Source organism: Callithrix jacchus, chromosome 2, assembly GCF_049354715.1.
Source record: "Callithrix jacchus isolate 240 chromosome 2, calJac240_pri, whole genome shotgun sequence".
NCBI classification, from domain to species: Eukaryota; Metazoa; Chordata; class Mammalia; order Primates; family Cebidae; genus Callithrix; species Callithrix jacchus.
In genome coordinates, this window is record NC_133503.1 from 54,031,291 (window position 1) to 54,046,840 (window position 15,550).

At 44.7% G+C, this 15,550-nt stretch overlaps 1 protein-coding gene across 4 annotated transcripts in view; it reads right to left on the bottom strand.

Annotated features, from left to right (window-relative positions):
• Nucleotides 1-640: 640 nt before the first annotated feature.
• Nucleotides 641-15,550, bottom strand: part of FAXDC2 (fatty acid hydroxylase domain containing 2) — a 33,590-nt gene continuing 18,680 nt past the window's right edge. For all 4 annotated transcript variants that reach the window (XM_017969117.4, XM_035289305.3, XM_078363664.1 and 1 more), the window contains 4 exons: nucleotides 5,412-5,617; nucleotides 4,513-4,618; nucleotides 3,394-3,560; nucleotides 641-2,600 (listed from right to left, as the gene is read on the bottom strand). In XM_017969117.4, coding sequence (XP_017824606.1) covers nucleotides 2,444-2,600; nucleotides 3,394-3,560; nucleotides 4,513-4,618; nucleotides 5,412-5,617 — 636 coding nt within the window. In that variant the 3' untranslated portion in view covers nucleotides 641-2,443. The remainder of the gene's footprint in view (nucleotides 2,601-3,393; nucleotides 3,561-4,512; nucleotides 4,619-5,411; nucleotides 5,618-15,550) is intronic.

The window sequence follows — 15,550 nt, forward strand, 5'->3', positions numbered from 1 at the left end:
ACTGCCAGGGGTCAGCTTCCAAGTTTTCCATTTCCCAGCTGTGGCCTGGCATTGTGTTACGAGACAGCCAAGAAGAATAAGCTTGATGCGACTCCTTATGGAGGGTTGCCACAGGCACTCTATGAATGGACTTTTCCACAGAGGGGTGGAGGAGGAATGATCCAGCACTGTGTGGCCTTAAGAAATCCTCATCAGTCCCTGAATCCTGAGACTCGATGCTGGGGAGGGATGGAACAATGAGGCCCCCATTCCCTATATAAATTACAAAACTAAAATTGGGGCGTGGCCTTATTTACTTATTCATCTGACACCTGTCTCCCATACCTGGCTTGGGAAAATAGGTTTTTCTAGAGAGCTTTTTTTCACTGTTCTTGAGGTGGGCAGGTACTTTAGTATCAGTAGTGGCCCCCACAGGTCAAAGGAGAATTAGGAGATAGTGTCCAGGGCTGATGCTGACTGATTGGTACTTTGAGAACAGAAAGATGAATTAATTGAACATCATTCACACATTATCATTAGGAATGCTCACAGAAGCTTAATTGCACAGCCCGAACTTCCAAATGTTATATCTGAAGTATTAGAAATCTTGTAGTAGATCCCTCCACCTCCCCCCACAAAAAAAAAAAACTATCCACTGGGATTCATGGAAACCAGTTTATTTTACATGATCTTTCACATTCTCTACTGGAAATTCAAGTCCTCTTTTCAGCCTCAACTTGTATACCAACCTCAAGGCCATTTTGTTTGATACAGAAAAGGATAGGGCTGGGCCCTTCTGCCATGACTGACCACCTGCCTGCCAAAAGTAAGAGGGAATGACAGCCTTTTGTCCTTCTGGGCCCCTTACAGTGACTCAAAATCTAAAGGCCTTAAAGAGAAATAAAAGCATATCTGTTCTTTCTCCTTATCTCCTACCCTTCTCTTTAAGCATACTGAAGATGGACTTTTTATTTGTAGGAAGAGGTGATGAGTGCAGGCCAGCAGCTGAGAACTTACAGCTTTGATGCACCTGGAGCTGTATCCAAGCTGAGGGCACAAGCCTCCTAGGGAGGGAGCCAGGTCCACCAAGGCCAGAGGCAGGCAGGCGAGGCTGTGGAATGCCAGGGAGATGCTGCCTGGTAAGTGCTCAGCTGGCCTATTGGGCAAGTCTCTGGGGTTTTAGAGCTGATAGGAAGGAGTCCATTTTTATAGTCCTGCCTGGAGACTTGGACTTACCTGATCTAAGGTATTTTATAAAGCCACAGTGGATGCTTTTCTTAAGAGAACTGAAAGGAAAGGTGCAAATATATATAAGAATTTAGTAAGATGATAATGATGTTCTTTCAAATCAGAGTCATTTTTAAATTGTTCTTGGGAACCACAGGGTTTCTGGCCTTGTCTGGCTGCTGAGGGGAGGTCAGGATGGGGAGTTCGACCCAAGCAACTGTGGTTTTGCTTTTGATAAGGTTCCTGGTAAAAATCATCTTGAATAAATGTTGCTGAGAAACTGATCAAACATTTGGGGGAGGAGGATTTTGCCCTTTGCTCGGTCATGTTTTTCCATGCTTTCTTCAGGGAGAAAGAGGGTTCTAACCTCTGGTCCTCATTCAGATAGGCTAATTAGGGGTCTTCAGTTGGGTGTCCCCAAAGGGTAGCAACTCTGACCCTTCCCCTTGTGGGTAAATGGGCTTTTTGCAGTTTCTCAGCTCTTTGTGTTTTGGTTTCCACATAAGGCTAAAGGTGTTAAGGTTTGGTCTGCACCTCTTTGATATCAGTTTTAATCCAGGGAGAAGGTCCTGGATTTTTTTTTTTTTTTCCATAAAAGAAAACCTTTTGTTTGTGGTGGGCTAAGTTAAAAATGGGGACTTTACCAGTGTTTGGGGTGTGTATGTTTGTGTGTATGTTGGGTGATGTGGGAGACTGGCATCTGTTGTGTCATGAATTGAGACCTATAACCATTTGCCAGGATGTCTTGGCTCTGGCCTGAGAAGCGTATGTGAAAGCCTTTGAGACAGGAAGAGGCAAAGGGATACCCGGCCCTCCCACCCCCTGGTGCCAAAAGGAGCTCTCCCTGGAGCCAGGCAGCCTCCAGTCCCCCTCCTTTTCAGCTTTGTTATTCTCTGTATCCTGTCCAGGGTACAAAGGAGTTATCTTGGGCTGAACCCCTCTCTTCAACAACAGAGGACCGGGGGACTCCTCCCTCTGACCAGCCTACAGTCTGGGAAGCTGAGTTTTCCTTTTTCTTAAGCTAACTCCTGATCCCACTGAGGGACATAAAGGGCAGTAGTTTGGAAGAAGCCTCAGCCTTGGCCCTGCTTTTCTTCTGGGAAGCTGACCTTCCCTCTAGCCTCGTGGTGCCATTGTTAGGAAGTGTGGCTGAAAGAGGCAAATTGTTAGGTGCAATCAGGAAACCGCATCTGCATCCATGGCTGAGGGACAGTCAGGATGATACTTGGGCCCTCTCTTACTCCATCTTCTTTGGGGACTCTGGGATGCTCTCAGAGAGTGGGGTGAAGCCCAGCAGGAGGACATGTCTCTCGTAGGCCTTGGTCTGCTTGAACATGGTGTCAGTCCCATGGAGGTGGTCCAGCACACCCAGCACTCCATAACACTGGTTGAACCTAAAAGAGAGAGGAGGGCACTGCAGTGCCAGCACTGGAGGCCCCTGTGGATAGCCCATTTCATTTGTGCCAGCCTCACACATTTCTCAGCCCTCCTACCCCACACATGTCACCACTATCCTGATCGTCTGCATCAGAAAAAGTTGGGGAGTTGCTACCAATGCACCTTCTGGGGGCCACTCCAAACCTGCAATATGCAGTATCTGGAATCTTCCTTTGAAAAGCTTGCTGTGTGATTCTGATGCCCACAGTTTAAGGATTTCTAGCAGAACTAGGCTTCAGGTATGAAATCACCAGCATCAGAATCCCCTAAAACACTTACTAAAATGCAGGTTTCCTGGCCCTGCTCCCCCAGATACTTTAGTTCAGCATATTTGGAGGGGAATCCAAGAGGCTGTATTTTAAACAAGCATCTCAGGTGATTCAGATATAGTAGGTTTGTAAACTATACTTGAAAAAGTCTGGGGCTTTCAGAGAGTACATGACTTCCCTGTAATTGCATGCAGGAGTTTTATGCATATATGTACTTTTCTAAAGAGAATGTCCAGAGCTTATTCAAAGGGCCCAGAACCCAAATAAAGGTTAAAAACCCCCAGTTGGAGGGGGACCCAACTGCAGAAGGAAAAGAGTAAAGTAAGGTCATCCCAGTGTGGTCCTTATTTTCCCAACCATCAGACCTGTTCTCCAACTAGCACTCACATGTAAACTGAGACACCAGTGTCTGCTATCAGAAATGAAGGAGGGAGGGTGATGGTTATTGCCCAGGGACCCATTGTAAGGAGAGCGTCCTTACTTGCGATGGTGGTAGTCGTGGAATTCAGGTGAAGGTAGGAAAGGTAGGTGGTAGCCACAGTGGGAGATGGTGGTGATGATGAGGGCCAAGGAAAACCACGTGGTGATGGAGGACAAGTGGGAGCCCATTACTAACGGGCCCACTATTGCTGGTAGCATGTTGGAGACCTGCAAGGAGAGGGATCATTGAAGGTGGGCCTAGCTAAGTGTACACTTAGCCCCAAGGTGGTACTAGAGGCAAACTTCCTTGACCCAGAACTGGAGAAACCGGGTTTCAGGATCTTGATTTGTTGAAGCATTCACCTTTTTAACTTGGGACAAATTAATGAGTTTGAGCCTCATCTTTCTTGTTAGCAAAATTAAGATTAAAAAGGTTGTTAGAGGGACAGGTGTGGTGGCTCACGCCTGTAATCTTAGCACTTTGGGAGGCTGAGGCGGGTGGATCACCTGAAGTTGGGAGTTCAAGACCAGCCTGACCAACATGGAGAAAACCCGTCTCTACTAAAAATACAAAATTAGCCAGGTGTGGTGGCATATGCCTGTAATCCCAGCTACTTAGAAGGCTGAGGCAGGAGAATTGCTTGAACCTAGGAGGTGGAGGTTGCGGTGAGCTGAGATCATGCCATTGCACTCCAGCCTTGGCAACAAAAGTGAAACTTGGTCTCCAAAAAAAAATAAAAAAGTTGTTGGAGGAGCCAGGTGTGGTGGTTCATGCCTGTAATCCCAGCAATTTGGGAGGCAGAGGCGGGAGGCAACTCTACAAAAATAAAAATAAAAAATTAGCCAGATGTGGTGAACACCTGTGGTCTCAGCTGTTTGGGAGGCTGAAGATAGAGGATCACATGAGCCCAGTAGTTGGAGGCTGCAGTGAACTATGATCACACCATTGCACTTCAACCTGGATGATAGGCAAACTCTGTCTCAAAAAGAAAAAAAAAAAAAGTTGTTGGCATGATTAAATGGGATAACTGTGTTAGGCACTTAACATAGCCTGGCATATGGAAGGTTGACAATAAATGGTAGCTATTTTTAAATGAGAAGAAAAAGCCAGTGTGGTCTATGTTTCTGCAGGAGACCTTCAGGAAAGTTGTTGGGGCTGTCTGTCCTTTGCTTTACTCACCACATGCTCGATAGGGTGGGCATAGAGCGAGATCACACCAATGGGAGCTGTCCACTCGTGGTGTTTCTTGTGGATTTTCTTGTAGAATGTTGGGTGGTGAAGGAGCCTGGGGAAATAGTTATTAGTCAATAACCTGCTGATTCCTCTTTCTCCCTCCCCGACCAAACCATGAGAAACCAAAAATGGGAACTAGGGGTTACAGCCACAGAGCAAAGTTAAAAACACCCAGACCTGCCTTCAAGTTTCAACCCCAGCCCTTATGCTGCATAGTTTGGGAGTGGGTTGCTTTGCCTCTCTACCCCAGTTGTATTGCTGTAAAATGGGATGCTGGCCAGAGAGGATTGAATAAGGAAATGGATGGGAAAGTGCCCTGGCTCCCACACAATCAGAGAGGCCTTTTCTTTTCTGGACATTCATTCCTCAGTTGTCTCAAGTTGTCAGTTATGAGACAACTAGTGGTCTCCCTCTTAACCATTCAATGGGAGACTTGAGACTAGGGAGTATTTTATTGGCCTAAACGCAATTCAGAAGCCTGTTTTATTTTTTTGCTTTGAGACAAGTTCTCGCTCTGCTCTGTCACCCAGGGTGGAGTGCAGTGGTGTGATCACAGCTCACTGCACCTTTGACCTCCCAGGCTCATGTGATCTTCCCAAGTAGCTGGGACTGCAAGTGCACACCACCACACCTGGCTAATTAAAAAAATTTTTTTGTAGAGACGGGGGTCTTCTGACGTTCCCCAGGCTAATCTCAAACTCCTGGGCTCAAGTGATCCGCCCACCTTGGCCTCCCAAAGTGCTAGGATTACAAGCGTGAGTCACTGCACCTGGCCTCAGTTTCCTTGATCAGTGAGCCCTAGACAGGGTGAGGAGCCAGCTGTGCCTCAGGCAGAGACTGCTCACCGGTGTGAATAGTAGAACAATACTTCCTCGATCAGCGTGAAGATGGCCAGCTCCAGAAGGAACCAGTGGAAGGTGGGTAGCTCACGGCGGCAGGGGTCTCCCCACCATTTGAGGAAGGGATAGAGGAAGACCACCATGGGGAAAGAGATCATGCACTGGTTGAAAAGAACTGTGCGGATAGACTGGCGCAGTTTCACAGGGTCCACCTGCCCGAGGGAAGAGAGGAGGGAAACGGACAAGAGTGTGAGAAGTAGGTTCCACCGTGACCTGCTCACAGGAGGCCCTCAGTCCAGCTGGATTCTGGGAGAGATGTTGAGGCACAGCCAGTAGCTCCTGACTGCCACCTAGCCCTGGGCCTGGAAACGTAGCAGAATAAGGCCCTGGCTCCTAGGCAGGTGAGTAATGCCACTGCCCCTGGAAACTTCAATAGCCTTCAATCTGTGCTGGAACCTGTCTTCAGCACAGTGGTTCCACACATTATCACCACTGCCCTCCCCGTTTCTCTGGCCAGGCTCCATGTACTTGCAGGTAACTTGGGAAGCCTCCAGGGTGCTTAGAGAAGGCTGTGACTCTCTGGTTGACACCCCATTTCAGCCTTTTAGCTCCACCTCATAGAGAACCATATTCATGATTGGATGTAGAGAACAAGGTCATCTGCCTCCTCTTGTGGTCCAGCCTTACTGCAGTAGGCCCAGCACAAAGAAGCAGGTCAGCCAGTGAGCTGCTTATCTAGCTTCTTTACGAACTTCCTGGTTTTCACAGTGACACTGTCAAGATGGGGGCCTGCCCAAGCATTTCCACCAGGGTCCACTGTGCAGAGCTGGCCCCAAGTGTCCAAACTCCATTTGGCCTCAATACTACAGCCAGTATTTCCTCCAGAATCAGCAACCCCTTGACCTTTCCTTTTGTCAGAGCACTGGGCCTCCAGGGAACAGTCCTGTGACCTTAGATTACTTGCTGGGTCCTGATGAACTTGTTTAGTTAGAAGGGATTTCTCCAAGTTCCCTCTGTGAGCTGGAGGTATTTCTGCCCCAAAGCAAGACAGAGGTTTAGAATGGTCCCCAACTTGAGGCCTGCCTCTTCCTCCAGCCTTTCCAGGCACTGCATGCATTGACTGACTTCAGAATTCACTCTTTGTTTACTTCCATCCCATTTTGAGGCCAGGTCTTTCCAGCAGTTGTGAGAGGACATATTAGGTGAGGCCATTACACCTTCTGGAAACCTTGACCAAGGTGGGGCAGGGGGTGGTATCACATCTACCCATTTATTTATTTAGCTGATATTTATAGAGCACCCACTATGTAGCACTCAGTGTTCTGGGTGTTGAAAATAAAGCAATGAGCAAAACCAAGATTCCTGCCCCTATAGAATTTATATTCCAGTGGGAAAGGTAGACTAGATACAACAAATATAAATATAAATGTAAATAGAAATATAAATATATAAGCTGGGGACAGTGGCTCATACCTGTAATCCCAGCACTTTGTGGAAGGTGGAGGTGAGAGGATTGCTTGAGGCCAGGAATTGGGGACCAGCCTGGGCAACATAATGAGACCCCATCAAATAAAAAAAAAAAAATTAACCGGGTGTGGTGGTATGCACCTGTAGTCCCAGCTACTCAGGAGGCCGGGGTGGAAGGTTCATGTGAGTCCAGGAGTTTAAGGCACTCCAGCCTGCGTGAGTGGGTGACACCCAATCTCTTTAAAAAAAAAAAAAAAAAGAAAAGGCAATAATATAGACAAGAGATGATGGTGAATTGGACCAGGGTAATAGTGGTGGAGGTGGTGAGAAGTGGTAAGAAGTGATTGGATTCTGAATTTGTTTTGGAAATAGAGTTAATAGGTTCCCCGATAGATTGGATGTGGGTACGAAGGAAAGAGAGTAGTCACGAATGACTCCAAGGTTTTTGGCCTGAGCAACTAGAAGACTGGAATTGCCATCCATACTGGGGAGGCTGTGGGTAGTAACTAATGGTTCTGGCAGGACGATCAGAAATGCTCTTTTGGACCTGATGAATTGGCAGTGTCTACTAGTATCCATGTGGAGATGTCAAGGAGGGAGTTGGATATTTTAGCTTGAAATTCAGGAGAGACTTCTGGGCTAGAGAGGTCAGTGTGTGAGCTGTCGGCCCATAGACGGTATTTAAAGTCATGGCACTGAAGAGATAACTGTACAGAGAAAAGACCAAGGCCAAAGCCCATGGGACACTCAACATCAAGAAGTTGGGGAGTAGAGAAGGAACTAGGAAAGAGACAGTGAAGAAGTGAGCAATCAGATGAGGCTGCAGTGAGCTGAGATGGTGCCATTGCACTCCAGACTGGGTGACAGAGCAAGACTTTTTTTTTTTTTTTTTTTTGAGACAGAGTCTCTCTTGTCTCCAGGCTGGAGTGCAGTGACAAGATCTCAGCTCACTGCAACATTCACCTCCCAGGTTCAAGCAATTCTGCCTCAGCCTCCCGAGTAGCTGGGACTATAGGCATGCGCCACCATGCCTAGCTAATTTTTGTACTTTTAGTAGAGATGGGGTTTCATCATGTTGGCCAGGATGGTCTCCATCTCTTGATCTTGTAATCCGCCTGCCTCGGCCTCCCATAGTGCTGGGATTACAGGCGTGAGCCATGCCCAGTCAACTCTGTCTCTTAAAAAAAAAAAAGATGTGAGGGGCATACCTAGAGAGTGGGGTGTCCTGGAAGCCAAGTGAAGAAAATATTTCAAGGCTGAGGGGATCAGCGGCTGTGGAAATGCCTGTGGTGCTCTAATGAGACCAGATCATTGGTGAACTTGCCAAAAGAAATGTTGGTAGAGCCTTAATAAAGGGTGACACCTGATTTGGAGGAGGTTTATAGAGAAGGTGAGACACTGCTTTCGTGATTAGGAGAGATGCTGGCTGAAGGATTTAGGGTTTGAGTTTTATGATGTCTCAAACTTACTTTCAAATAGGAAAAATGTATAGATGCATATATATTTGCATATTTATATATAAAGCAGAAATAAAATGTTTTAAATTGGTGAATCTAAGTGATATGTAAATGCATAATCATTACAGTATTTTTCAACTTTTCTGTATGTATTTTTAATGTTTTTCATAATTTAAAAATGTTGGGGAAAAGAGTAGACAGCTGGGCGTGGTGGCTCACACCTGTAATCCTAGCACTTTGGGAGGCTGAGGCTGGTGAATCACCCAAGGTCAGGAGTTTGAGACCAGCCTGGCCAACATTGTGAAATCCTGTCTCTACTAAAAATAAAAAAATTAGCTGGGTGTGGTGGCATGGGCCTGTATTCCCTTCTACTTGGGAGGCTGAGGCAGGAGAATTGCTTGAAACTGGTAAGTGGAGGTTACAATGAGCTGAAATCACAGTGTCACTGCACTCCAGCCTAGATGACAGAGGGAGACTCTGTCTCAAAAAAAAAAAAAAAAAAATCCCAAATAAAAGTGGACAGAAAGGAATTGGAAACTATATAGATAATTTATTCAAAGAACTCTGCTAGTCAGGGGTTGTTCTTTCTGTTGCTGGTGTGTGTGTGTGTTTGGTTTTTTTGTGAGACAGGGTCTTAGTTGCCCAGGCTGGAGTGCAGTGGCGGGACCACAGCTCACTGCAGCCTCAACCTCCTGGGCTCAAGTAGTCCTCCCACCTCAGCCTCTCAAGTAGCTAGGACTACAGGTGTGCACCATCACACCCAGCTAATTTTTGCATCTTTTGTAGAGACAGTGTTGGGGTTGTCATGTTGCCCAGACTGGTCTCAAACTCCTGAGCTTAGGCGATCTGCCTGTCTCAGCCTTACAAAGTGGTAGGATTACAAGTGTGAACCACAGCACCTGGCCTGTTTTTTTTTCTTCTTTTTAAGTCAGCTTCTCGCTGTCACCCAGGCTAGAGTGCAGTGGTATGATCATAGCTCACTGTAACCTTGGCCTCCTGGGCTCCATCAATCCTCCCATCTCAGCTTCCCAAGTAGCTGGGACTGCAGGCACATGCCACCTCACTTGCCTAGTTAAAATTTTTTTTTTGTAGAGATGGATCTCATTCTGTCACCCAGGCTGGTCTCGAACTCCTGGGCTCAAGTGATCCCCCTGCCTCAGCCTCCCAAAGTCTGGGATTACAGGCCACCACAACTGGCCTGTTTTTTTTTTTTTCTTTTTGAGTCAGGATCTCACTGTCTAACGCAGGCTGATTTCAAGTGATTCTTCTGGCTCAGCCTCCCAAAGTCTGGGATTACAGTAGTGAGCCCCCACACTTGGTGTTTTTTTTTTTTTTTTTTTAAGATGGAAAAAAATTACAGCATGTTTGTAATAATCTAGAGAGGAATAATGAGCAAAAGAGAGGGAAAAGAAGATAAAAGAAAGCAAAGAGAGAATTACTGCAGCCATTTCCTGAATGTAGTACATGGATAGGAGAGGAATCACCCATAGACAGGAGCAGGGAGAGTTCACCTGTGGTGTCAGGTGGGCAGGCAAAGCATGCGGGTGCAGGTGCTGATTATTGGCTAATGTGGTGTGCATCTATAAAATTCTATGGCTTGCTTCAGTTTTTCTTTGTTGTGTACCAATAAAACTTTATTTATAGACACTCAAATTGAAATCTCATATTGTCCCTCACCTGTTTCCCCTCAACAGACTCCAGTGTGTGATGCTCCCCTCCCTGTGTCCATGTGTTCTCATTGTTCAGCACCCACCTATGAGTGAGAACGTGTGGTGTTTGATTTTCTGTTCTTGTGTCAGTTTGCTGAGAATGATGGTTTCCAGGTTCATCCATCTCCCTACAAAGGACATGAACTCATTGTTTTTGATGGCTGCATAATATTCCATGGTGTATATGTGCCACATTCATCATCAATGGGCATTTGGGTTGGTTCCAGGTCTTTGCTATTGTAAATAGTGCTGCAGTGAACATTTATGGGCATGTGTCCTTATAGTAGAACGATTTATAATCCTTTGGATATATACCCAGTAATGGGATTGCTGGGTCAAATGGAATTTCTATTTTTAGGTCCTTGAGGAATTTCCACACTGTCTTCCACAATGGTTGAACTAATTTACACTGCCACCAATAATGTAAAAGTGTTCCTATTTCTCCACATCCTCTCCAGCATCTGTTGTCTCCAGATTTTTTAATGATCGCCATTCTAACTGGTGTGAGATGGTATCTCAATGTAGTTTTGATTTGCATTTCTCTAGTGACCAGTGATGATGAGCATTTTTTCATATGTTTGTTGGCCTCATGTATGCCTTCTGTTGTAAAGTGTCTGTTCATATCTTTTGCTCACTTTTAAATGGGTTTGTTTTTTTCTTGTAAATCTGTTTTAGTTCTCTGTAGATTCTGGGTATCAGCCCTTTGTCAGATGGGTAGACTGCAAAAATTTTTTCCCATTCTGTTGGTTGCCGATTCACTCTAATGACTGTTTCTTTTGCTGTGCAGAAGCTGTGGAGTTTGATTAGGTCCCATTTGTCTATTTTTACTTTTGTTGCCAATGCTTTTGGTGTTTTGGTCATGAAGTCCTTGCCTACGCCTATGTCCTGAATGGTTTTGCCTAGATTTTCTTCTAGGGTTTTTATGGTGTTAGGTCTTATGTTTAAGTCTTTAATCCATCTGGAGTTAATTTTAGTGTAAGGTGTCAGGAAGGGTTCTAGTTTCTGCTTTCTGCACATGGCTAGCCAGTGTTCCCAACACCATTTATTAAACAGGGAATCCTTTCCCCATTGCTTGTTTTTGTCAGGTTTGTTAAAGATTGGATGGTTGTAGATATGTTGTGCTGCCTCTGAGGCCTCTGTTTTGTTCCATTGGTCTATATCTCTGTTTTGGTACCAGTACCATGCTGTTTTGATTACTGTAGCCTTGTAGTATAGTTTGAAGTCTGGTAGTGTAATGCCTCCTGCTTTGTTCTTTTTGCTTAGAATTGACTTGGCTATGCAGGCTCTCTTTTGGTTCCATATGAAGTTTAAGGTGCTTTTTTCCAGTTCTGTGAAGTAGGTCATTGGTAGCTTGATGGTGATAGCGTTGAATCTGTAAATTACTTTGGGCAGTATGGCCATTTTCATGATATTGATTCTTTCTAACCATGAACATGGAATGTTTCTCCATCTCTTTGTGTCCTCTCTTACTTCGTTGAGCAGTGGCTTGTAGTTCTCCTTAAAGAGGTCCTTTATGTTTCTTGTTAATTGTATTTTTAGGTATTTTATTCTCCTTTTAGCAATTGTAAATGGCAGTTTGTTCTTGATTTGGCTCTCTTTAAGTCTGTTATTGGTGTATAGGAATGCTTGTGATTTTTGCACATTGATTTTCTATCCTGAGACTTTGCTGAAGTTGCTTATCAGTTTCAGGAGAGTTTGGGCTGAGACAATGGGGTCTTCTAGATATACAATCATGTGGTCTGCAAATAGAGACAATTTGGCTTCCTCCTTTCCTATTTGAATACCCTTTATTTCTTTTTCTTGCCTGATTGCTCTGGCTAGAACTTCCAGCATTGTATTGAATAGGAGTGGTGAGAGAGGGCATCCTTGTCTAGTGCCAGATTTCATAGGGAATGCTTCCAGTTTTTGCACATTAAGTATGATACTGGCTGTTGGTTTGTCATAATAGCTTTTATTATTTTGAGATACATTCCATCAATACCTAGTTTATTGAGGGTTTTTAGCATAAAGAGCTGTTGAATTTTGTCAAAGGCCTTCTCTGCATCAATTGAGATAATCACGTGGTTTTTGTCTTTGGTTCTGTTTATGTTTGAATTACGTTTATAGACTTGCGTATGTTGAACCAGCCTTGTATCCCCAGGATGAATCCTACTTGATCATGGTGGATAAGCTTTTTGATGTGCTGGACCTGGGCTTTTTTTGGATGGTAGGCTCTTTTTTTTTTTTTTTTAAATTAATTAATTTATTTATTTATTTTTAAAATTTTTTATTGGATTATAGGTTTTGGGGTACATGAGCAGAGCATGCAAGACAGTTGCGTAGGTACACACATGGCAGTGTGCTTTGCTTTTCTTCTCCCCTTCACCCACATTTGGCATTTCTCCCCAGGCTATCCCTCCCCACCTCCCCCTCCCACTGGCCCTCCCCTTTTCCCCCCAATAGACCCCAGTGTTTAGTACTCCCCTTTCTGTGTCCATGTGTTCTCATTTTTCATCACCCACCTATGAGTGAGAATATGCGGTGTTTCATTTTCTGCTCTTGTGTCAGTTTGCTGAGGATGATGTTCTCCAGATTCATCCATGTCCCTACAAACGACACGAACTCATCATTTCTGATTGCTGCATAATATTCCATGGTGTATATGTGCCACATTTTTCCAATCCAGTCTATTATCAATGGGCATTTGGGTTGATTCCAGGTCTTTGCTATTGTAAACAGTGCTGCAATGAACATTCGTGTACATGTGTCCTTATAGTAGAACGATTTATAGTCTTTTGGATATATACCCAGTAATGGGATTGCTGGGTCAAATGGAATTTCTATTTCTAAGGCCTTGAGGAATCACCACACTGTCTTCCACAATGGTTGAACTAATTTACACTCCCACCAACAGTGTAAAAGTGTTCCTTTTTCTCCACATCCTCTCCAGCATCTGTTGTCTCCAGATTTTTTAATGATCGCCATTCTAACTGGCGTGAGATGGTATCTCAATGTGGTTTTGATTTGCATCTCTCTGATGACCAGTGACGATGAGCATTTTTTCATATGATTGTTGGCCTCATATATGTCTTCTTTCGTAAAGATGGTAGGCTCTTAATTGCTGCCTCAACTTCAGATCTTGTTATTGGTCTATTCAGGGTTTCGACTTCTTCCTGGTTTAGGCTTGGGAGGAGGCAAGTGTCCAGGAGTTTATCCATTTCATCCAGGTTTACTAGTTTATGTGCATACAGTTGTTTGTAATAATCTCTGATGACGGTTTGAATTTCTGTGGAATCTGTGGTGATATCCCCTTTATCGTTTTTTTATTGTATCTATTTGATTATTCTCTCTTTTTTATTAATCTGGCTAGTGGTCTATTTTGTTGATCTTTTTGAAAAACCAGCTCCTGGATTTATTGATTTTTTTGAAAGGTTTTTTGTGTCTCTATCTCCTTCAGTTCTGCTCTGATCTTAGTTATTTCTCATCTTCTACTAGATTTTGAGTTTTTTTTATCTTGCTCCTCTAGCTCTTTCAATTTTGATGACAGGGTGTCAATTTTAGATCTCTCCTTGCTTCTCATGTGGGCATTTATTGCTGTATATTTTCCTCTAGAGACTGCTTTAAATGTGTCCCGGAGATTCTGGTGTGTTGTGTCTTTGTTCTCGTTGGTTTTAAGAACATCTTTATTTTTGCCTTTCTTTCGTAGTTTATCCAGTCAACATTCACAAGCAAGCCAGTTGTTCAGTTTCCATGAACAACTACGTTCTTTTCTTTTCTTTTCTTTGTTTCTTTTTTTTTTTTTTTTGGTATTTTTAGTAGAGACGGGGTTTCACCATGTTGTCCAGTCTTGTCTCGAAGTCCTGACTTCAAGGGATCCACCTGCCTTGGCCTCCCAAAGTGCTGGGATTACAAGCATGAGCCACCATACCCATGCCCAACCTCTTTTTCTTTTCTTTCTTTCTTTTTTTTTTTTTTTTCTGGAGACAGTGTCTCTGTCTCCCAGGCTGGAGTGCAGTGGTATAATCATAGCTCACTTCAGTTTTGAACTCCTGGGTTTATGTGATTCTCCTGCCTCGGCCTCCTGACTAGCGGGGACTACAGACACACACACCGCTGTACCCAGCTAATTAAATTTTTTTTTTTTTTTTGTAGAGGCAGGGCTCTCACTATGTTGCCTAGGCTGGCCTTGAACTCCTGCCATCAAGTGATCCTCCTGTCTCTGCCTCACAAAGTGCTGAAATTTTGAGCATGAGCCACTTTGCCCCAGCCTGCTTAAATTTTCTTTTTTTTGTTTTGAGACAGGTCTCACTCTGTTGCCCAGATTGGAGTGCAGTGGTGCGGTCTCAGCTCACTGCAGTCTCTGCCTCCCAGGTGCTAACAATTCTCCTGCCTTAGCCTCCTAAGTAGCTGAGATTACAGGCATGCGTCAGCACACCCAGCTAATTTTTGTATTTTTAGTAGAGGCAGGGTTTTGTCATGTTCCCCAGGCTGTTCTTGAACTCCAGAGCTCAAGTGATTTGCCCACCTCAGCCTCCCAAAGTGCTGGAATTACAGGCATGAACTGCCACGCCCAGCCTTAAATTTTCTTGGTGAAATGGGAAGCAAGGCCTTCCCTCTGCTAGTGGTTAGGGGAGGAGGCGTCAGAGGTGTGAACTAGCCATCCAGGCAGTGGAAGAATAAAAAGAGCAGGGATAGATCATAGGAACACTGGGTAACATTCAACTCCAACTTGAGGATCTGTTTCTGATGTCTTAGTTCAGGGGCCCGTCCTTCCTGGAAGCATCCCAAGATTAAATGGCCTCACGAGGTTCTTTCATACTTGCTTGCCCACCCAAGGGTGCACATGGTACAGGAGCACTGAACTTGGTGTCAGATTGGATGAGCCCTGGCTCTGTTTCCTAGTAACAATCTGATCTTGAGCTAATCACTGAATATTTCTGAACCTCAGCTTCTGCAGAATGCAATGAGATCTTCCAACATAGCTCTCTAGACATTGTGTAGACTATAAGGCTGTACAGGCAGCAGGTAATATTCTGGAGAGCTGATTAGGAGGGTGAGCCCTGGAGTCAAAAAGCCTGAGTTTGAATCATAGTTTACCCATGTAACACCTCTGTTTGCTCATCTGAACAGTGAAAGTTCTTGGCCTCAGTTGGAGATGTAAACATTTAGTCAATAGTGCTGCAACAGCCAAGGTTGACATATGAAGGGTTCTTAAGGACCATGCACAGGGTTTAACACTGTAGGCTCTGATTCATGTCCTGCCAAGCTGGGCCTGGAGGAAGCCCCCTAGCCTGGCTGGCAGCTATTGTCCCAAGTGAGGGGCATTGTAAGCCAGCCTAGTAGCTCTAGTTCAGGAAATGGCCCATTTCAAAGGAGTGGGTCAAGAGCACTACTTGCCTTTCTGGAGTGCTGGGCTGGGGCAGAAGGACCTGAGAGCTGCGGTGGTTCACCCAGACACCTGAGCAGATGACTAAAAGATGATTGTTTTGTCTGGGAAAGAAGCCAGGATGTGGTTTGGGTGGAGCTGGGGAAA